Below are 24,175 nucleotides of genomic sequence, written 5' to 3'. Positions count from 1 at the left end.
GGCATTTTTTTAAGCAGGGATAGGGAGAGTGTAGGGCTCCAATGAGAAATGTCACTTTGGAGAGAGGGAAAATGGCGGGTTGGCATTTTTTTAAGCGGAGATAAAGCAGAGAAAGACATGCGCGACAGATTTCCCAAATATTACCCGTCAAAGGGAAAATAACGAGTTGGCATTTTTTTAAGTAGGGATAGGGCAGGAGAGATGGGCACGAAAGTTTTCCCAAATATTATCCGTCAAGGCGCATAATAGATTTTTCACCACTCACTGGATGTAATTGGTTTCCTGTTTTTTGGAGAAATCTCAGTTAATCTCTTTCCATTTCCTTATTATTAAAGTATACCCAAGGAGTGGAAATGTCATATTTCCTTGTAATCTATTGTCATATAATAGATTTCCAGGTACCCAAACGACCCCTAGATGAATGTGCGACTTATTTATACAAGATGCAATTTTGTGAAAATTAGGAGATAAATTGATATGACAACTATGTGTTTTCATTATAGGCGACGGGATATACCGATTTGAGCTTTAAAAGTGAGTTTTGTAGCAGAAAGAAGGTTTAGGACTAAATTTTCTGAGCAGATAAAAATGTTTACAAAAAGAAAATTATCTGGTTCTTTTTTATTTTATTAGATGGTTGTTTGGATATATGGAGAAAGATTCCTTGTAAAATTGTATTTCCTTTGAAATGCAATTCAAGAAAAGCATTTCCTATTTTGACTGTTTGGATGGTAAATGGGTGTATAACACGTTTCAGGTTTTTTTTTAAAAAAAATTGTTAAATGAGATCATACATAACATCGAGGATGGTCTCTTCGAGATATAGTCGTGCAATGTAATGACAGTAACCTCCAATAAGGTCCATAAGGATGAAGAACTTGTAGGGGACAAGATTTCTCTCGGGTTTGATGATATATCATCTCTTTCATCTAATGAGGGACCTCTGTTATTAAGCCTCCCATGAAAAGAGCGAGCAAACGCCAACAGGTTGGTACTAATCCCCATGTCACTTATAGCATCGCTAAGGCACAAAAGACCTCATTCGTGCTCACTAAGACTCCAACATTTCCTTTTGAGTTGCTGGAATCTATCATGCCGGTCTCAGACAGTGAATCCACAGGGCCATTGGAGCAAGAACATATTGCAAATGTAATGATGGATGGAGGGAAAAATAACTCAGTTGAGTCCGAGGAGTTGGTGCGTCTAAGGGCTATGTTGGCCCAAAGAGAAGCTGAACTCCAAACACAGGGTGCTGAACTTGAGGTGCTAAAGGCAACCCAAGTAATTGACGCGTCAGCGATCCTTCAGGACAACAGTCCTCAAACCCAATCATGGAAATCAGTCGACTCGTGAGCCAATGCCGCAGTTACTCCCATGCCTCACAAATACTGCTTTGACTACTGAAACGATGTGCGACCTGGTGATGGAGAACTTACGATCATTGCATCACCCTAGTGTACGACCAATCGATACCAATCAAAAGCTGTATCTAGCATACATTGACGAAGTACCTTATCCTCTGAGGTATCAACACCCCATGTTTCCAAAGTTTGATTGACAAGGCTCCCCTCATCAGTACTTGGCCCATTTTGTGTCAATATGTGCGGACACAGCCAATAACGAAAACCTTTTGATGCAACAATGCATTCAGTCATTATCAGGGCCGGCTTTTACCTGGTATTCATAGCTACCTGCCGGGACCATATTTACATGGAGGCAAATGCAAGAAACATTCTTGACGTGCTTCCATAGCACAGAAAGAGACGTTCATCTATCTGAGCTTCTTAAGTCGAAACAAACGGACCATGAACCGGTGCAGTAACACATTGCCCGATGGCGAAACCTTAACGTGGGGCAAGCGACCCCACTTCCTGAGCTTCAAGAGGTGCACATGTGCTTCAAAAACATGAGGCTAGAAATCATGATACCCCTGCGTACATCTAGCCCCACGACGTTTAATGAACTTGTGTCCACCACAGTGAACCTCGAAAGCCTCATGGAAAGCTTTGGACTGGGCCCGAAACAGGTGATCATTAGAAGGGAGCCTGATAAAGGCAAAGCCAAAGTTACTCAGGCTAAGACTTCTATGACTACCTCTGTAGTGGCCCAAAGAGGAAGGAGAAAGAATTACCTACCTCCCAAGGACTATAGTACCACCAAGCCATCAAGCTGAGGACGAGGGGGACAAAGAGGGAGACAAAGGACACTCCACGAACGTTTTGGGAATAAATATTCTTTCGACAGGAATCAGGTCCCCGAGATAATGGAGAACGTCTTAGCAACTATGACCATTACACTCCCTCCACCAAGGTATCCTGATCAAGCCGGACAAACTGATCAACCCGACTACTATGTGTATCACCAGATGTTAGGACATGTGGTAAAAGAATGCTTCATTTTGAAAGATATCATTGAGAATCTTATCAAGTAGGGAAAGGTCAAACCTGATGACCAAGAGGCGCCAACCTCGGAAATTGAAGCAACTAACATGGCGTCTCTGGTGGCTGATGAATAGAGACCCTTGGAAGCTGCGAAAAATTCTTTACACCAAGGCCCTTATGCCTTCAATAAGGCCATGGTAACATACATATTTGACCAGCTCCGTACTACGCGACTAATCACCCCTTCGAGGAGAAAGAAAATATCAAGACGAAAATTTACCTCGAGAGGTTGTCGATACCATGACTCTCATACTAGAAATAATAATTCTAGTAAGAAAATATTTTGATTATTAGTTTCCATTGTTTTTAGATTAAACACCTACTTGCATCCATCTTTAAGACGGAAGCTTTACACTTTTTGGACTACATATGTAATCATTCGGTCCAGCCCGCATGAAACAATTTTTCATGTCTAAAAGATTCTAAAGCTTGGCACATCCTGATTGAGAGAGAGAGAGAGAGTAGATGTTCCTTTGGACGGTTAGGAAAAAAAGCTATTTGTCTCAAATTGAAGTCAACCATGGCTTGATATCCTGATCGAGAGAAAGAGAGAGTATGCGTGCGTGAAAAATTAGAAAAATATTATAATTTACATAATAAAAACAAGCATATGAGTTGGAGGATGCATTCTTATATTTGAGTTCCTCCATATATCAAGCATCTATGTTTAAGATGGATGTAAAGTTGTGGTCCCTTTTAAAACATTAAAATCTATTCGTACAAAAATGTTCTCCACAAATGATCAGTTTGGCTTTTATTTTTCCTTTTACATATTAATGATCTCCATGTTATAGGCTATATATATGGGTGCAGTTTGTATAGAGCCTAGGCTCTAAACAATCAAATTAGAGCCTACCTTCAAATAGTGTCGAGACATGTGGTTTCAATATTGAAAATCTTTGTGATAGCTTTAAAATATATTTTCAAATTTATTGATAAAGTTTAAAGCTTCAAGAATAGTATAGATCGATAGATCTATAAAAACTTGAAAATCTTGAAAATTGACGGTCCAAAAATGTGTTATAAAATAAACTATTTTCAAAACTTGAAATCCTTTTTTTTCTCATGTCCATACATATTGATGTCGAGATGATCAATTTAAGGATATTTGAGCATTAAAACAACGTCTTCTAGTGAAATTTTTGTGTTAGGCTCCAATTTGATTGTTTATAGCCTCACTCTATATAAATTTTTCCGTATATATATATATATATATATATATTAAAAAAAAATGTTTATATAAGGTGAGGTCCTAAACAATCAAATTAAGGCGCACCTCAAAAATTCATCAGAAGAAGTTGTTTCGGTGCCCAAATCTTCAAATTGATCATCTCAATCTCAATATCTATAGACAAGAGAAAAAATGGACTTCAAGTATTGGAAATAGTTCATCTTGTAATGCATTTTGTAGACCGTCAATTTTCAAGATTACCAAGCGTTTATGGATCTGCTTGATCCACACTATTTTGAAGCTTTAAATTTTATAATTAGATATGAAAATAAATTTTCAAACTATCACAAAGATTTCTAGTACTGAAATAACATTTTTGACACTATTTAAAAGTGCACTTACTTTGATTGTTTAGGGCATCAACCTTATACAAACCAAACCCATAAAAAATTAGGTCTAAGTTCCATCAAAAAAGTAGATTAAAAAAAAGGAGGCCACATATATGCGAGTCTCCTTGACAAAAAGGAGGTAGATTCACAATTTCTAAATATGTAGGTAAAGAAAAAATCGAATTCAAGCTCACATTAACAAACCCCATTATCTCTCACCTTTTTTGAGAAAACTGAGAGGGAGCTCTCACTTTCATATATTCTTGCAAGTGTAAGTTACGTATAACACGTGCCATCGACAAATCCATACCAGTTAATAAGGGTGCCAACGGGCTGGGCTAGGGCTTGACTGGCCTTGGCCTTAGCCTTGACCCAGCTTTTTTTCTTATAAAGCCAACTCATATCTAACTTAACCCGTTAGGCCGAGTCAAGCCAAAAATAAATAAAAATAAAATTAATAATAAAAAAAAAAGCTTGGCTGGCATTGGCCCTAGCTTGGGCCACGGGCCACTATAGACTTAAAGTCCATGCTTTTGGGGCCGGGCTGATGAGCCTGTTGCCAGCCCAAAACTTAGAAGCTCTCTCTTTGCATTTCGATTTCAGCGTCACACCTCCACCCTCTCTACGACGTCCCTAGCAGGTGTTATTTATTCATTGGCTGTCAAACCGATTTCACAAGCTTTCCTCCGTCCGTCCTAATCAAGCTTTTCCCCTCTTCTTCCCAATAAATCGTCGGACCCAGTTGAGTCAGTCACCTGACCATCTTTCTCACCATTTTCGATAACTTCTCTCATTACCTTTTCTCTCTCTCTCTTCCCCCAAATTAAAATCAATCCAATTCTGCAATTTCCCCATTTTTCTTGGAGCAGGTCTCCTTCCCCCACTTCATCTCTCTCTGGATTTTTTTTTCCTCTCCAAATCTGATCTCTCTACGATTTGATCAGCCATACCCACTTTTGGTTTATATTTGATCTCACTTTTTCTCTCCTCTTCCGAAATGGCCGAAAAGGTTGATCATAAATAACTCATGCCTTTCTCTTTCTTCCTTTTCGAAGTTTCTAGAATTGGCCGGATCGACTTGAAATCGGCTGAGTTTCTCGGCCTCGGCCTATGGGCGAGGCGATTTACTTTCTCACAATATATTGATCTCAATTGTTTTTGTTCTTATGTTATTTATTTGGGTTTTTGAAGGTATACATAGTGGTCATAAAGGCCAAGCTTGATTGCCCTCGCTGCTATAAAAAGCTCAAGAAAGCCCTCTGCTGCATTCCTGGTCAGTACCCATCTCTCTCTCTTTCTAAGTTTTATTTACTATTTGTTGTGAAAAAATATATTTTGTCCTCTTTGGGGGAGAAAAAGCAAATAATTTTATGTGGGATTAAGAGTAAATGACTGGAAGGACTTAAGGAAATTCATGTCATTTACATTTGAGAAAAAGAGATACAGAGCCAGACCGTCGATGAGAAGAAAAACACGGTCACGATTACGGGGCCCTTTGAACCCAATTGCGTTAAGTGCCAACTCTGCCGGAAAGCCGGAAAAGCCATTATAAGCATCGATATCAAAGAAAAAGGGGACAAAAAACAGGATCCAGGACCAGCGAAGAAAACAGAAGAACCGAAGGCTGACGGAAAACCGCCAAATGGGGAGAAGAAACCGGTCGAGAAGGAGACGAAACCGGTCGAGAAGGAGACGAAACCGGTAGATGATGCGGGAAAATCGTCTGGGAAGGGTGATCGTGGTGGGGATAAACCTGTGATTCTGGCACCTCAGACTCCCGTTCCTCAGCCGGTTCTGATACCGGTTCCTTATCCTGTTCCGTATGGTACCGCTTGTAAAGGTCAATGTGGATGTGGTGGATGGGTGTATTGTGAGCCGGCAAGAGCACCATTTTGTGATGGACCATGTGGAGGAAGAGGGTATTGTGAAAATTATAGTTTCTTTAGTGACCATGACCCATATTGCAGAATCATGTAGAGAGACAAATACGATGAAAGAGTTTGTTATTTTTGTTTGCAAGTACATCTTGGTGTGCCCTTTACTCTTTCTCAATAATTGTGAGTCGATATTCGAGTCTCTGTTGATTTGTTTTTATGTATGTGATGACTCTTTGCAATGGGTCACTAATAGATTTGGTGTTACTTGTGCACTTGTAACTCTCTGTCTCTCTCTTTGTATTTGACAGTGGAAAAATGCTTATGATTCATGGCTCCATATGATCATGTGGCTCATAATTCCTCTCTCAGACGAGATTGTTCTAACCATTATCTTAAGCAATTTAGTTCCCATGATACATCTGGATCGAAAATCGTCCTATGCGATCTAATTCTTATGGTTCCCCAAGATCAGCGAACATTGGGAATTGGCTGCTTCTCGAAAAGGATAAGCAATTCTACTGCAGTAAATCATGTTGCAAATCGCCTCAATTTATTAGGCTATTTTGATTTGATTGTTTTTTATTCTTAACCTATTTTCATATGAGTGCGGTTTATATTGAGCCTAGCCTCTAAACAATCAAATTAGAGCCTACCTTCAAATATTGTCAAAAAATGTTAATTCAATACTGGAAATCTTTATGATAACTTTAAAATATATTTTAAAATTTATTTATAAAGTTTAAAGCCTCAAAAATAGTGTAGATCGACATGTCTATGAAAGCTTAAAAATCTTGAGAATTGACAGTTGAAAACTGTGTTACGAAAAATGTGTTACAAAATATATTATTTTTCATATATTGTTTTCTCCTGTCCATATATCTTAATGTTAAAATGAATAATTTGATAATATTTAAGCATCAAAATAACCTCTTTTAATAAAATTTTTGAGATGGGCTTTAATTTGATTGTTTAAGTGCTCGGCTCTCCAGTTTTGAGATAGGCGTTACTTTGATTGTTTAAGTGCTCGGCTCTCCAATAACTTTACCCTTTTCAGGTATTAGCTTTTATAAAACTACTTTCCTGTGCAGCGACCTAGGACTTTGTGGTGCATACAGTTAGGAGCGGTGGGCCACCTTCTCGCGATTAAGTGGCGGTCGCAGCTGGCAAGCATCCGTAATGTCTTTTATAGGCCTGGCGTCCTCATCCATGTCCTAACAAGAGCGACGTTTTCATTTCAAGGTATTTAAAAGGTGACAGAGAAACCGCACACTCAATTGATATTACATGATTTTATTTTCTCATTTGCCAAGTATTTATTATCGCTTGTCGGCGGCACCGTCCGACTTTTTCGGATAGCCTCGATTGAAAGACTGCCTACGTTTATGGACGAAAATGAGCAATATATTTATTCCTAGGCTCATCGCCATCCAATTTTTTCAACATACGGGCAATCGCTATGGCTCTCGTAAATACGCGAAGCTTTTTGATGTAAAACCACGACAGACATAACATCTTCGCGGTAGGGCGGAACTATTACTTTTAATAAAATAAATAAATAAATAAAATCAATAGACAACTTATTCGGATCTTTTCTTAAATCACACGAAGCACTTAATATTTTATACCAAAATTTATAGACCAAGCCATCCAGTGACAGGCTACTTTGAGAGTTTCATCTCTATTTTTTTATCTTTTTCTTTCTTTCTTTTCTAGAAAGGTTAACCTCTTTTTATAGAGAATATATTTATTTCTTTTGTAACTCGCACATTCGTGGTCTATAGGAGTCGAGTTCCAAGTGTAACTCCGGCCTTAATTTTCTTAAGTACAACTAATTAAGATTAACAATTTATCACCAAACTGTTAATCATATGCAATGAGCTAAACATGTCATTAATGACTTATATAATAGGATGTCATCTAAGCACTTCCACAATTTACAAAAAATCCAAATACACCTCTGGGTTTTCCCTCTAGTGATACATCCTATTAAAGCTAAAAAATGGATCCATATATATGGCATGGCCACATATTAACTACGTGGGATTTCACATATACTTCAATATGGCTTTTGTCCTATTATTTAAATAATCAATTTTTTAGAGAAAAATGGCATGATAGGCCATATTTCTAATAAAAACATTATTCAATTTCGCTTATAGACGTTTTCTAGAGTTTTTCATTTATTATTATTTACTACTGGTATGTCAGGTAGTATTTCTTTAATGTATTCAAAATTTTTAAACCCTTAATAACCTGACTTAATAATATAATAAATTTTTTATCTAAGGGTATTTTAGATAATTAATTAAAAGTAAAATAAAAATTTTTGATCAAAAAAGTATTTATTGACTATAGTAGAGAAGAACATCATCCTTATTAAATATGACATCACCTACCTAAAACATTAATCGTCACTATTTTTTTTATAAAAATATATATTCCACCCTTCTTAATGATTAAAAATACCTTTGTTAAAAAAAATTTATTTAAAAAAAAGTAATAAATATCCAAAAAATATTGAATATATTAAGAAAGGAAAAAGTTTATATAAGGTTGCTACTTTATATCGTAGAGCTACGGATGACCCTCAAAATCCATCGGAAAAGGTAATTTTAATGTTGAAAAACCTTTTGATGGATCATCTCGAAATCGAGATGTATGACTATGAAAACTGTAAAGATTTTAAGTCTCAGAAATAGTGCATTTTACAACATATTATCTATAGCGTCCACTTTCAAGATTTTCATATGTTTATAGATCTACTTGATTTTAACCATTTTTTAAATTTAAAATTTTATAATTAGACCTAAAAATAGATTTTGAGATAATTCTATTAACATTTTACATCAAAATTACATACCACGATAAAATTTGAAAGGCACCGTACCTCTACACCTACGGAAGCGTCCGTATATTGACTGCACCCATTAAAAAAATACTTCATGTATAAGACTATCCTACCATAACCCATTACAAATGACATTTCTTTTCCCTGTAGTATTTACCACTCACGTCCTTTTCTCTCTGATTGGATCTTATTAAGAAAATTCTCAAATTTCATAAAAGACACTAAAATTTGCAAAGAAAGGAAAAGTAAAAACACAGTTCATGTTTTGAGATAGAAAATTTATAGAATATAAAATATGAACAAAATAGAGATTTCGTGGGTTATGAATACGATGAGTTACTCCCGCCGCCCGATTTCAACAGAAACTCTTAAATACTCAATATATGTTTAGAGAGAACCGATTTTCGAGGGTTAAGAAAACAAAATGGATTTTAATTGGAAAACATGAAATAAATTTATTCACCCATAACCCTCTTAGAGATAGCTATTAAACATTTATATTAGGGATCAACTAAACTTTGTGTATTTTTAAGGCCATATTGGATTGACCACGGGAGGGCAAAATTTACTAATATCTTCCTCTTGTTTGTCCAAGCACGGTACCAGAACCCAATTGTGTCGGCTTTTTTGGGAGCTTGCTTAAGTGTCTTTTTTTTTTTAGATAATGTAGTTGAGAAGGCAGACCATACTTGTTTTTTTCAATAATTCAGGAGTTGAATTTTTGAGGGTGTTAGTAGAGAAGTGTCAATGGGAATGAAAATCACTACGTGGTGATTAGGGTGTGGAGCTGTTAAAACCACGATCCTAGCCCCTTTTCCAAGCCTTTTTAAGTGCGTAAGTGGTAAATGCTACCAAACAAGAGCTATTTAATAATATTTAATATTATCTTTGTCTAAGGGCCCATTGACAATTGTTTTTGTTTGAAATATTATGTTATTAAAACTTAATATACTTTAGATAATGTTATATTGTTAGCTGTTTGGTATGCATTTTGTATCATGTGTATTAGTATTTCAATATTTAACTTTTTCAATAGATTTCACTATTTTTAGTTATTTCTAACAAAAACCGTGGGATTTTCAGCAAACTGACTAAAGTAAAACAGCTTCTCAAAAGCATAATATATATAAAAAAACTATCTATAAATTTTTATCAGATAACTTCATGATAGACACTGTCAACACAACAAATAATTTATGATCTAAATTCCCATTATTGAAACAACGAATTATCGATGATAATGAATACATCGAAATAAGCCCTTATTCTATAAGGAAAAAGAAGAGGATCCTTATTCCGAACTGGCCCTTATAATATGATTTGATCAATCAAATACATGATTACAAGGAGAATATCGATTAAGGGAAAAGAAGGAAAGATAGATGGCCAAGGATGTACTATCCATAACTCGTATGCGTTTATTAACAGTGACAAAAATAATAGTCGAGCTCTCAATCAGGAATCCGATTCGTATTTTTGCTCAATTTGACTGAGGTGTCTTCGCTGTCAAATTAGGCTACTGTTAACAAAAAAATAGAAAAAAGAAACAAGAAGAAATCAAAACAATTTGGGAGGTCCTCAAACAGTCGAACTAAAACCACTTAAATGGTTTTGATCCTAATTGGACTTGGGTATTTCTTATTCGGATCCGCAATCTCTTAACTGGTCTTGTTAACAAAATTCATGATAGATCCATGATAATGTAGGGAAAGATAAATAAAATGGTCATGTCATGAAAAATCCATGATAAAAAAAGGGTTAGAGTTCACACGATTACCTGTTCCATTATTTTCCTTCATAAAGCATTAAAAAATTTTTATGAAATCATTTTGACTCTTTTTATATCATCAAGTACATAATGAAACTATTTATTTATAGTACAAAAAAGTCATGATTATTTATATCCAACATATATAAAATTTGATGGTTTAGGTATTCTCAAAAATTTGAAAAGTTTTTTTTTGAACTTTGAACTTAATGGATGCAATAAACATAGCCACCTAATTTCACATTTTACAATCAAGATTGCATACGACGACGTTGTAGCAAAAATAAAAGGTCTCATCCTTCACTTTTCGTATTCTTACTGTGAATATTTTCCAATAAATTAGCATGTTAAATGTGGACTTTTCAACCCATATTGAATTGAAGGAAAAACAAGACGGCCCTTTTTTTACAATGATTTGTCATGTCTCTTTCTGAAATTAATCGCTTCTACCCCCACAATCTCATCTCGAGGAAAACTAGGACTTTTCATGGCCACATGTTTGTGTTGTTCGAATCTTTCTTCTAAATAAGGCTTCTTGCATCTAACTACTCGTTGCCGCACCATTTTACTAAAGATCAATGCACCATTTTAGCACAAAATATTAATGTATGAAAGATAAATGTTTTAATAGTAAAAGAAAAGTATTTAAACATGTTCTTTAGTTTTGGTACAATAAGGTTAGAAATACTCTTGTATATTAAATTTCAAATTGGGTGATTGTAAGAGTATTATTGAATATATCTAATATTCAAAAAAGAAAAAAAAAAATCTCAAACTTCGTGACACACTCCAAACCACCTAATTTGACTTCCAATGACTAAGAGTAATTGTGACATCTTTATAACAAAGATAAATTGTCTTATGGAATAGAATACCATTTTAAAAAAAAATCATACAAAGTGACCCTTCTTTTTGTGCAACAAGCTCACAAATACTCTTGTCCATTAGATTTCAAGTTATAAGAGTGTCAAAGAAGAAAAAAATCTCTAACTTTGTGATACACCCCAAGCTATCTTATTTGACATCTAATGTATATGAGTAATTTGACCTCCTTATAACAAAGATAAATGGCCTCATGGTGTACAATCTTTTTTATAAATTATTTTAAGCTGTATTGTTATTATTTCTATTTTATGTTAGAAAAAGTTTATATACGGTGTCAAACCTTGTGCGGTAGAAATAACACACACCTTAAAAGTCAATTGGAAAGGGTTATTCCAATGCTAAAAAACCCTCTAATTGATCATTTCAATCTCAAAATGTATGGATACGGAAATAAATAAATAAATGTCAAGTCCTAAAAATGATGCATCTTGTGATACATTATTTATTTATAATAATTTCAAGTGCATGTAGATCAAGTTGATCCGCACCATTGTTTTAATTTTATAACTGGATGTGAAATTTTCAAGTCAATGTTAAAAATTCGGACACCAAAAATATATCTTTTAACAATGTTTCGAGGTGCGCGCTGCTTGGATTATTTAAGGTTGATACCTTGTACAAATCACACACTTTTTTGTTATTGTAGGGATTAATTTTCTTTTTTATTATGGATTCCTAAAATATTTTTTGAAGTTTGTATATTTTGGAGAGAGAGAGAGAGTAGGGGTGGGGATGGGTCAGGGTCGGGTCCAGGTTGATCCGACTAGGTCTAAAACGAACGGATCCACCAGGTTGTATTGCGTCTATCTATTAATAAATAATAAAATATAAACACAAATTTATATATTTGAGGAGTGATTTCATGTAATAGTTGTACAATAATATAATGAAACGATTAAAGCCATTTGTTTCACCCCAATTTTTAAATATTCACTCTTTTCATTCCAATGAAAAATCACAAAAAAGTAAAATTTAAAAACACAACTTAAAAAATATTTTTTTAGCCCAATCAGCATAGGACGTCTATTTTGATAAGATTCTTAAATCTAGGTCTTGGAAAGATTATATCTAGATAACATTAATTATAATATATACCAATGCATGTTAAGTCAGTGAGGTTAATTCGACCCAGATTTGATCCGACCCGGTAAGATACAAATTGGACCTAGTTCCAATCAGGGTTGGTCAAAGTCAAGTGAACCTAGACTCAATCCATCGAGTCTATTGTCTGGATCCAGACCTGAACATTCGAGTGGGATTAATTATTGCACATTCGAGTGGGATTAATTATTGCTATATATATATATATATATAGTCATAAGAATTCTTCACATGGTGGGTGAGTTGCTATACTTCATAGTTGAATCGTGACCTTTGCAAAGTTGGAACCTTTTGTTTGCGTTTCTTTGAACATTGTCGTGTGTGATGGACCACTGTTTTTTTCCCTGAGGGAGGGGTTATTGTCACCTTCGTAATCCATGATAAAGACTCCAACCTCTTCTCTTTTGTAAAAGGAACCTTACCCACTTTTTATTGTTTTCCATTCTTTCTTTTCAGAACTTTATGAACCTTCCGTACCAACTTTAATTATCTTTTCTTTAGGGACACCAACCCACCGTATTAGCGTTGATGACACACATACATACACACAAACACACACATATATATATATATATATATAAATAAATATATAAATAAATAAATATATATATATGAATAAATAAATAAATAAAATAGAGTGTAGGATTTTTTACTTTGATTCTAAATATATTGATGAAACATTTGTCTTGTGCTCATAAAAAAATAAATGTTTTTATGGTAAAAACAAGTTATAATTTAGAAATGGGTTTGTGGGCAAAGTGAGGGGGTGTCACAATATGATGTCTTGAGTTTCATTACTATCATAGGTACGGGACCTTTCTACTTTCTCATGACGACAGAGTGAGAAAGAACCTTAGGCACTGCAAATGCTAAATATGAGATGTCAGGTGATATGACGCCTTGCACATGAGACGTACTAGCTCTCGCCACTTTGTTACATTAGAAGGGAAGTCACTTTGCATTTTTTTGTTGTTCTAGGAAGGAAAAAAGAAAAAAAGGAAAAACAATAAAAAAATCTCAAAACTTTGGAAGACAGACAAAAAATTAAAGGAGAAATATTTTGTGCAAAAGAATAATAACTTAGGGATTCGTTTACTCTTAACTTTTCCATTCATCAGCGTTAAAGAAACGAGAATATGATTCAGTGTGAATAGGCTCGGGTTGGCGATTGGATCTGGACCCCAATAGGATAACAAAGAAATGAGAAAATAAAATATAGGAAACTCAGAGAAACGAGGTGATTCCTTAGTTTCTCAAACCAGAATTGTCACCCATCAATCCCATGTCTTTGGTGATTGCGAGTCAGCTCGGTAATTTATAAAATGTTGTTATTTATAAAAGAAACATATCTTTATATCTCCTATTTTTGTGTTTCATTTTTTGATAAATCCAAGGTTTGGAAAGAAATCTTCTAACCTGTTGGGTACTTTAAACCTATTTTGTAACCTAAACAAATGTGAGAAAGACATGCTCTTTCTAAACCCAATCCTTTCTCTCTCTTCACTTATATACCCCAAACTTCTCTCTTCAGGTATCTCTTACTCTCTCTCCTCTCATGTTTCTCCAAACACTTCTCTCTCCTCTCGATAACCTTTCTCCTCTCTCTCTCTCTCTTTCTCCTCTCAATAACCTCTCTCATCCTGTGTTTGTGGGTTTTGTAAAGCTCATAAAAATGAAGGGAGAGAGATGAGAAATGTGAAGAGAGAGAGCAGGAGGAGAGAGAGTGAGGGGAGAGAGATGGAAAAGATGGAGAGAGAGAGAGAAGGGGTGCGGGGAAAGAAAGAAAGAGAGAGAAGTTTGGGAGGATGGCTTTTAGAAAAGACGTCTTTTTTTTATTTGTTTGGCATAAAAAATCAAGTTTAAATTAGCTTAGGGGGTTAGAAGAAATAAAATCTATAATTTTTATACTCTAAGATATCTTTTAAAACCTTGGATCTATTGTGAAAGGAAACTTAAAAATATAAAGTATGAAGATATTTTCCAATTTATAAATATCAATTTTCAAATTTATGCTAATGTCCCTTATTTTTTGCTGCACTAAAAAATTGTCCCCCATATTTTACATTTCATATGTATATCATTTTATTTGAGTTTTTAATATTTTTCAAATATACCCCCGATAGGAGCTTCAAGTTGCGGAGCAATATCCTTTTCTTTTGAAATTGACTTCTTAGAAAATTATTTAGTGGTTCAGAACTTCAAGTTCCAATTCAATATGTCACTTAGAAAGAGAATTTTTGGGGCATTTTTAGGAAAATAAAAAACTTCGAAAAAAAGATAAACATAAAATATAAAATATGTGGACAATTTTTAATAACTAAATAATAAAAGATATTAATTTAAATATTTCTATTATTTTTTGCGTATTGCGTATATTACGCCTTACTTGGCTTGTTACTCAAATTTTCAAGCTGCAAAAAACTAAAGGCCCAATAAAAGGGAAAATTATATGATTGGCCCAACAACAACAACAACAACAACAATAACAACAATAATAATAATAATAATAATTATTATTATTATTATAATTATTATAATTATTATTATTATTATTATTATTATAATAATTATAATAATGATAATTATAATAATAATAATAACAATAAAAATAGTACTAGTAATAATAATAATAATAATAATAATAATAATAATAATAATAATAATAATAATAATAATAATAATAATAATAATAATAATAATAATAATAATAATAATAATAATAATAATAATAACAACAATAACAACAATAACAACAATAACAACAATAAGAACAATAAGAACAATAATAACAATAATAACAATAATAACAATAATGACAATAATAATAATAATAATAATAATAATAATAACAATAACAATAACAATAATACTAGTAATAATAATAACAATAACAATAACAATAATAGCAATAATAATAATAACAATAACAATAATACTAGTAATATAATAAAATATTTTATACAAGCTCTCATAAGGCCTTTAATGGCCACATAAACCCCACACTGGTCGCATCCCGAAACCATTGAATAGGCTTATGCAGAACTTTATTGCTTTGAATACTACAAAACACACCGAAACACACCATAACAATCATGCCATAGAATCGTACAAAGAGAAAAAACATCAAGAGAGAGAGGAATGAAGGCTTCAAGAGGAAAGAAAAAAAAGGGAAAAAAGAGATGTGCAAAGTTTTTATAATTATTATTGTTATTGTTGTTGTTATTGTTATTGTTATTGTTTATTCTTTATTGTTATTGTTATTGTTATTGTTATTGTTATTGTTATTGTTATTGTTATTGTTATTGTTATTGTTATTGTTATTGTTATTGTTATTGTTATTGTCATTATTATTATTATTATTATTATTATTATTATTATTATTCTAGTTATTGTTATTGTTGTTATTATTATTGTTGTTATTATTATTGTTATTGTTATTGTTATATAAAACATAAATTCAATATGAGTGTGGTCTTCTTGTGGATCATACTAGGTAAATGCTATGTGCCGATGCTCGGACTTAGCTCGACATGCTAGGTCAGTCGAGTTGGAAAATTTAAGGTACTTGGATATAAAGACAAACGGATGAGGGTTCAGTGGGTCATCCCTTGATGACGTCGGAGTTGCCTGGATGAGTGAGCCGAGGGACTATGTGGTTTTTGTGCGTGATGGTTGACCTTTAGAGATTGGGTCAAAGCCTCATCCCTGAACTATCACACGTCATATACATAGATACTCGTATCGAGATAGTAATTCATCATTGATGGTGAAGTGTGTACAAGTACGAGAGATTACTTTTATGCTCTATGGAGCCATGGTTGCATCAAGGTTTAAGGGACCATAGATTTGTCTCTAGAGGAGATCATAATCCTTTGACTGAGATTACGTCCCCTAGCTTATTTTCTAACTTTGGTAGTCCAATCATGAACTTCAGTAATAGACTGCGGATCATGGGAACTGTTGGGTCAGTTTCAGAAAGCTAGAATGGATCATGGTCCACAGTTGCAGGCAGAGTGCTCTAGTATATTCATAATTCCTAGGCCTATACAGATCTGATTCCCATCAAAATAAGTTAGTTTTATGTTATATGATTTTTAGAATGATTGTTTAAAATTTTGTGATTCTCTTGATATTTTATTTTTATCATTTGAATTTATAAAATAAGAGAAAATCAATTATCAATAGTTTAAATAAACAAAGAGAAATAAGTTATAATTTTAACATTCTGAAAATCAATTTAAATATTTACGAAAAATATGACGGACCCACCATATGGTATGGAGGCCCATTTAGTATTACATGATAGAATTGGGGGAGCCCATGAGGGGCCATCTAGGGTGGCACGCCTTACCTATAGGAACTTGGCTTATTAATTTTGTGGGTGAAGCCTCCATGCTAGTTGGCTTTCCAAATTGATGCAAAGCCTTCTTGCATTAAGAATCAATATAAATATTTGTTATATCTTATGAATCAGGGCATTTTGATTGAATGAATAAGGACTGAATATCCAGAAAAAAGAAAGTATGAATATATTTTTCTTATTTAAATATTTGATAGGGATAAGTTTAGAAAATGAATGATAAGATTCTAGCATTTTTTTTTTAATTTTGATGGTGGATCTAAAGAGTGGATGACTCACATCTCTCACTCCACAAGTCTCCTTAGATTAATAGTCTAGATTTGATCTCGCTAAAGATGGCAAACCTTAAGACTTAGAAAATCTATAAATAGTTGTCCCCTCTCCTCTAAATATCTGCACTTCTCATCTTCTCTCTTCTATCTCTAAGCTCTCTCTTTCTCTCTCTAAAGGTGGGTTCACGCCCCTATGTTGAGTGTACTTGTAGTAACACACAAGACTAGTTTCTTGCTAACCAATGCTCGATAAGGATTGAGATGATTATTAGACAAAGTTGCTAACACACACCAGATAAATGTTTTAATGTTGATTAAGCTTGATAAGCATAAAACCTTGAAGATAAGTCTTGGGTTGAGTACGTGTATTGTCCTTATATGAGGCTAAGTGTATTCGAACCGATGCTTGACAAAATATCCATAAGGAAGGAACACATCCTTTATCGACTCTTGATAGAGGTGTTAATATAGGTGTGAGTTTCATAACGAACGCCAGATATGCGTCATTTTTATAACAAACACTAGATAAGTTATCTTAACGAACGCTGGATAAAGATATGTGAGCTTGATAAGTTCAGCCTTTGAAAATATACTTTGGTAATTGAATATGTTCTTAGTCACCATTTACAAGACTAATAATGTTCTAACCGACACTTAAAGAAGATAGTATGATAACGCAGAGTCTTTTGACGCAAACTTGATAATTGTCTTAATAGACAGTCGATAAGATATGAGAGTGGTTCTTGATAACACCTGCTCAGATATGCCCTCATGATATGAAGATATGATATGAAAGATATGATATGATTAAGATTCATCATATGAAGGCCCCGATATGCCTTCATAGTCTTGACTCATTAATCAACCCTTATATATCCTGACTTACGGCACATAGAGATATGATACCAATAGTTCGTTGGTTTAGCATGTTCAAGCTTAACTTACGCTTGATGATAGAGGATATGAAAACCATCTCATTGTGAGACAAGTTCTAGGATACATATACTCATAAGGCTTTGATATGTCTATCCATGTGATCTATGGAGGAATCTAATGCAGTTTGATATACATATTTTCTTGAATCCATTGTCAGTTACATATGTGCATCGTAACTTACGGTTTATGAAAGGAGATTATGAAGACGTTTCAATTTGAGACGGAACTCTAGGATACATATACTTCCATGGCACATTGATGCCTCACCACTGGATATAGGAGGAGTTTTGGGTAAGATGTAATATGACTTTTAATTCGTCGTTAGTTAAGAATATGGGGTTTTAACAGACGGAGCATAAGGAAAACCTTACCATATGTTATATATATTGAGGCAACTCCTTGAAGATATATATGTTGAGGCCTGATATGCCTTAAAGTTCAAGAATGATATAACTTGAGCAATATTAGAACTTGGCTTAACCCATGTCTATATCCACCGTCAATTAAGATATACCTTAATTGACACCCCAAAACTTCATGTTTTGGAATTGAGCCGGACTCTTAGGGACTTGTGTTCGAGGCATCATAACCATGACCTCAACGTTTTGTATCGCCCGGAGATGAATTCATTCGTCATTTATACACCCCGGAGGTTAAAGCATTAAAAGTTTTATACCTCGTTTGTTACAAGTAGGATAATGCCCAGTCACCAAAATTGAGATTCCTCTCTCGATATTTTCTCATGGGACTAGGGTCATTGGATTCGTGAATCGATGCTATATCACCCTTAAAAGGTGCAACATTTTTTTTATATATGAATTGGAAGTGATTTCATCCGTAATGTTCTGGTCTTGTTGATGCAATTTCCAGCAGAAATATAGTAACTTTGATGACCATATCTCTCTCATCTGAAATCCATTTGAGGCGAGACTTGAACCATTGTGTTCGTCTTTGAGGCATCTTTTATCTTTCCAAATTTCATGTTCAAAATGTTTGTCACTAAGAAGAAATTGTATCTGCAATCTACTGGTATTACACTGGTTCTGCTGATGCAATTTTCATCATAAATATGGTAATTTTGACGAACGAGATCTCTCCCACTCGTAATCCATTTAAACTGAGATTGAGATCGTTACGTTCGTCTCTGAGTTCTCTTCCATCTCTCTAAATTTCACAATCAATGGATCTACTATCTGAAAGTGGTTGAATAAATTCAAAGACATGTCGAAATTGTGTGGCAAAAGATTAACTTACGCTTGATAAGAGATAATAGAATCCTAATTTTGCTCACATGATGACTTCGTTGAATATGGGATCTGTGAATTCAAATTGAAGACGCGCATTAATTGAAATATGTGATTGTCACCAGTAGACACCTGTACGAGCATTTGAAATACACAATTATTATTTTGAAGATTGGATTAAGAAGATGAAGACGCACGATCAAAGGATCTGCGAGGATCACAGTTGTCGTGTTTATAACTTCGTAATTATGAGGATGCAGATCAACATATGGATAAGGGATGATGATTTCGTGGTTATAAGTTGACAAATCTATATAAACCTCCTTCCTTGAAAAAGACAGGGTTCGATTCCTTTAGATTGAGAGGATTGAATCAGTGTGATAGTATACGCGAAAGATAAAGAGTGACTGTATCATCAGAACCAGCCCCTTCTATGACTCTTTCTTGAGCCAATTTTAATATAGAGAGAGACATAGTTTTTCAAGCCCACTTGAAGCCCGATCTCAAAGAAGAGCATGTCCTAGTATAGTAACCATGTGTTTAAGCTCTGGTATACGGGCCCAAATGCCCATGATATTATTTTAATTTATGTATGACTACATATTTTCTTTCCTAGAATTGAATGTATAGGTTTCAAAGCTCGAAACAAGGGTATTCGACCTAGTTTCCTTTTTTTTTGGCTGATGTAAATTGTAACGGATGATTAAACCACTAAAACTTGTCTGATCTCGATATATGATATATAAAAACTTGTATTTCTATGATATGAAATGTATAGGTGAATTTGGCCCCGAGTGTGATGTTCTCTAATCATTTGTTTAGAGTCTAATATTTGTTTAAACAATCTAATCAATATCAGCATTGCATTTTCGATATGTCTACCCCAATCACGTTAAGTCTCTCTCTTTATGGGCCACGCTCCATTATGGAATATCTCTCTCTTGCTAAGACACTCATAGAAAGAAGAAGGGGCACGCCCGACTTAGAGGATCTCTCTGTCTCTTTCTCTTTTTCTCTCATCTCTCTTGGTTAAGCAAAAAGGGCTTAAGGTAGGCTAAGGCATTTAGGCCTTAGCACTTTGGTTCAAGATAAGATCCATATACTTTTAGAGGGTTGTGTCATACTTAGTAGAATCGAGATCAATCATTGATCCCGAGCACCATTAGAAGGAGGAGACTCAGTGTAGAGTGTATTAAGCTCGGTGGCAGTGGTCCTAAAACTTAACCTTCTATTCAACCAATGCTGATGAAACTTGGGGAGTAACCTTCAAATGGTCAAGTGAACATCCTATGATCAATAGAATTCAATACCTCACCGAGCTTACTACACTCTACACTGAGTCTCCTCCTGGGTTTCAGGCTAGATGGTCAAGGTGGTAGGGCACCATAATGTGACATCTTGAATTCTATTGATCATAGATCGAGAATCCTCTTCCTACTAAACTACCCTAAAACAGTACCTTAAAAAAAATATTGTTCTCTTGTTACATTTGTGCACTTGAGAAAGTCAATTTGCTTGTTTTTGTTGATCTAGGAAAAAAAGGGTTAAAACATTGGAAGACTTGGAAAAATATTTAGGCAAAAAAAACATATTTTGTATTCTTATTTCCGCACTGTAACTAAATGTTGTTTCAACTCAATTTCAATAGAAGTTCATAATTTGTCAATAAATAAATAAATATATTTTATATAAAAGGATAACCTATCTACTATATATATAAAACGTCACTTGGGATCACGGGTCACTCATAAAATATATCGAGAGGTTTGGGACTTAGGTTTGGATGGATGTTTGGTGAAATGTGACAAACAACTATGATAAAAGAGGTAAGGAAGTATGAGATAAGGTTAAAAAAATGTTTCAAAATAGATGGCATGATAAAAAATCAAGAGATTCTATGATCCTCATCGCTCGAATAAATATCATATTTAAGACGTTTAAAAATCTTAAAAATTCAGTTATTTATTTATTTAAATTGTACTGTTATAGTAAATTTTCTATCTGGAAACTATGGCTTTGTAAGTCCTTAAATCAAGGAGTAATTATACGATTGGCTTCCATGGGAACATGTATACTACCTTTGCCATTTTGCTATAGGTTTTATGGTATTTTTTGTGGTATGATGCTTATGTGTCTTACAATCAACTTTTGATTTTTTTTTCCAAAATACGTGTATGTTATGACCAAATGACGACATACTCCTTTATCAATTTTAAAAAATATGTCTTTAATTTTTAAATTTCTTAAACACTATGAAAATAATTTGAATTGTACAGTAAACATATATATTCAATTTAGATAAATTTCATATTCATTTTATTTATCAATATTTTTTAAAGGCTTGAAATTTATATAAAACGTTAATTGTTGAAAATAGCATAACTTTAAAAACTCATATTTTTAGAATTTTGATTAATACATTAAATGATTTTAACTATAATGAAATAAAATTTATAATGGAGAAATATTAAAAATTAATACATATAAACAAATTCCAATTTATAAATAGTTTTAATTACAAACAAAATTGATAGGGTTAATCATGTTTTCTATTATCTATCTAGCATTATAGGGGATCAAATTAGTTTCAAAGCCTGAAATCAGTGTTGTCTAAAACATACTAGAAATGCCAGTAACCGGTGGCCATTTTGATCAAGTTGAATCCCCTAGAAATTATATCGGAAGCATACTTTAAAAAATTGAAAAGATAATAGCTTTTTAGCATATTTAATTAATAGGTTTTGTTAAGCTACACCACTTGGTGGTGTTTATCCTTAAACTTCTCAACATTTTTTGACATTTAGATACCCTTATCCTATAGCATAGTAACTTTTTGTTTGGGAGTATTTTAAGTAATGAGTCAAGAGTAAAGTAGAAATTCTTAATAGAAACAAAAACATTTATTAACAATAGTAGACAATGACACCACGACATGGTGTGTGACATCACCCAAAAAGATGCATTAATTGTTTTTTAAGTACTAGTAGAATGCAACTATTTTATAGAAATATCTAGTTTACCCTTCTAAATGACCAAAATACCCCTACTTGAAAAATTTTGTATTATAATTCAAGAGTATTTAAGTGTCCAAAAATGTTGAGGACGTTAAGGGTACCACAAGTGGTGTAGCCTAACAAAACCCTTAATTAATATAAATATCTTAACAATTTCTTAAACATATATATTTCATGTAAACATTTATATTACATATATCTTAATTATCATCATCATTATCATCCAAGCTTTATCCCAATTATTTGGTGTCGGCTACATCAATCATGTTCCTCCATTCTACTCTATTAAGGGTTGTACACTCAATAAGACCAAAAATCGCCATATCTTTTTCACTACTTCTATCCATTTCCTTTTGGGCCTTCCCCTTGGTCTTTCAGAGCCTTCTATTCAAACTAAATCCTACCTCCTTATTAGTGCAGTATTAAGCCTACGATGCACCTGGCTAGCCCACCTAAGTTTACTTTCCCTAGTCTTATTGCTTATTGAAGCCACACACCTAAGTTCCCTTTGGTTAGGTATCTCGATCTTGCCCCCGGGTCAGGATAACCTGGTGGCACATGTCTCGGGTTTCAGGGGAACTCGAGACTTGAGATCGCTCTCTCGAGAATGTTGTTACAAAACAAGGACAGTTATACCAACTGATGAGAGAGAAATTTTAATGTGAGGCAGGACACACCTCACCTGGGTTCGTGACTCACTCGGGCTGATTCGCGTGGGTGGCCTTTTAGATCACGTCAAAAATCCCCCTAGTCCTACAACTGGTTCGGAATCGCCTCCCTTTACCTATACTCTCCTGCTTCTACAATCACACACACATGGTTAATTTATCAGACAAGTGGCCCGAGGGACCCCACCTTGTCTTAGGGCGAAGGCACACAGGAGTGCGCATTCAAGGAAGAAAGGGAAGGAATGGGATAAGAGGAGAAGAGATAAATAGAATAGAGGGAAGAGAAGAAAGAGAAATTTGACCAGGTGGCTAGATTGACACAGTAGCTAGACTAGTATGGTGATTGACCTGATGTGGTAGCAAGGCGGGCAAGGTAACTCAAACCGGCATGGTGGCAATACTACTCAACGACAAGACCAACACCGACTAGCCTGACACATTGGCTAACCTGTCATGGCAGCAACGATAACTCAGACCAGCACGTCAATAATACTGCTCGACGACGGGACTACCATGACAGTGCTAATCTTAGCAGCCCTTGGTCAAACGAAAGAGGAAGAAAGGAAGAAGAGAGAGAAGAAAGAAGGAGGAAGAGAGAGAAAAGAGAAGAGAAAAGAGAAAAGAGAGAGAAATGAGAAGAGAGAGACGAGAGAGAAGAGAGAAGAAAGAAAAGAGAGGGAAGAGAGAAGAAAGAAAAGAGAGGAATAAGAGAGAGAAGAGAGAAGAAAAGAGAGAAGAGTGAGAAAGAGAGAGAGAAGAGAGAAGAAAGAAAAGAGTGGAAGAAGAGAGAGAAGAGAGAGAAGAGAGATTAAAAGAAGAGAGAAGAAAGAAAATAGAGGAAGAAGAGAGTGGGGAAAGATTGGAAGAAGAGAAAGAAAGGAGAGAGAGAAGAAAGAAGCGAGAGGAGGAAGAAGAAAAGAGAGAAATAAAGAGAAGAGGAGAGAGAAGAGTGTTGGAAGATATTTTTCATCATCATGGGGCCTCGACTCAATGGAAGCCTAACAAACAGTGGAAATCCCGACAGTCTCAAAATAGCTTCAGAACTGGTTAATATCTTCATGAAGGCTCTCAAAAGTCTTCTGTCAAGTTTCATTATATTCCGATATGTCTAAGGAAGTGCAGACTAAGAAATAGTTCCAATAGAATCAGCCTCTAGCACCGTGAAATAGACTCCTATAACTGGAGCTATATTTTTGGTATC

The 24,175-nt window shown here is 34.3% G+C and overlaps 1 protein-coding gene across 1 annotated transcript; it reads left to right on the top strand.

Annotated features, from left to right (window-relative positions):
* Window positions 1–4,675: 4,675 nt before the first annotated feature.
* LOC18438732 (uncharacterized) lies at window positions 4,676–6,150 on the top strand. The gene is made up of 3 exons (XM_006848911.4): window positions 4,676–5,010; window positions 5,193–5,274; window positions 5,440–6,150. Exons 1-3 carry the CDS (start codon window positions 4,999–5,001, stop codon window positions 5,976–5,978), a joined length of 633 nt encoding a protein of 210 aa, XP_006848974.1. The 5' UTR covers window positions 4,676–4,998; the 3' UTR covers window positions 5,979–6,150.
* The last annotated feature ends 18,025 nt before the right edge of the window (window positions 6,151–24,175 follow it).

Source organism: Amborella trichopoda, chromosome 10 (genome assembly GCF_054954075.1).
Source record: "Amborella trichopoda isolate Santa Cruz 75 chromosome 10, AtrichopodaSantaCruz75HAP2 v2.0, whole genome shotgun sequence".
NCBI lineage: Eukaryota > Viridiplantae > Streptophyta > Magnoliopsida > Amborellales > Amborellaceae > Amborella > Amborella trichopoda.
Note: the sequence above shows the minus strand (reverse complement) of the source record. Positions and strands in the feature narration are given on the sequence as shown.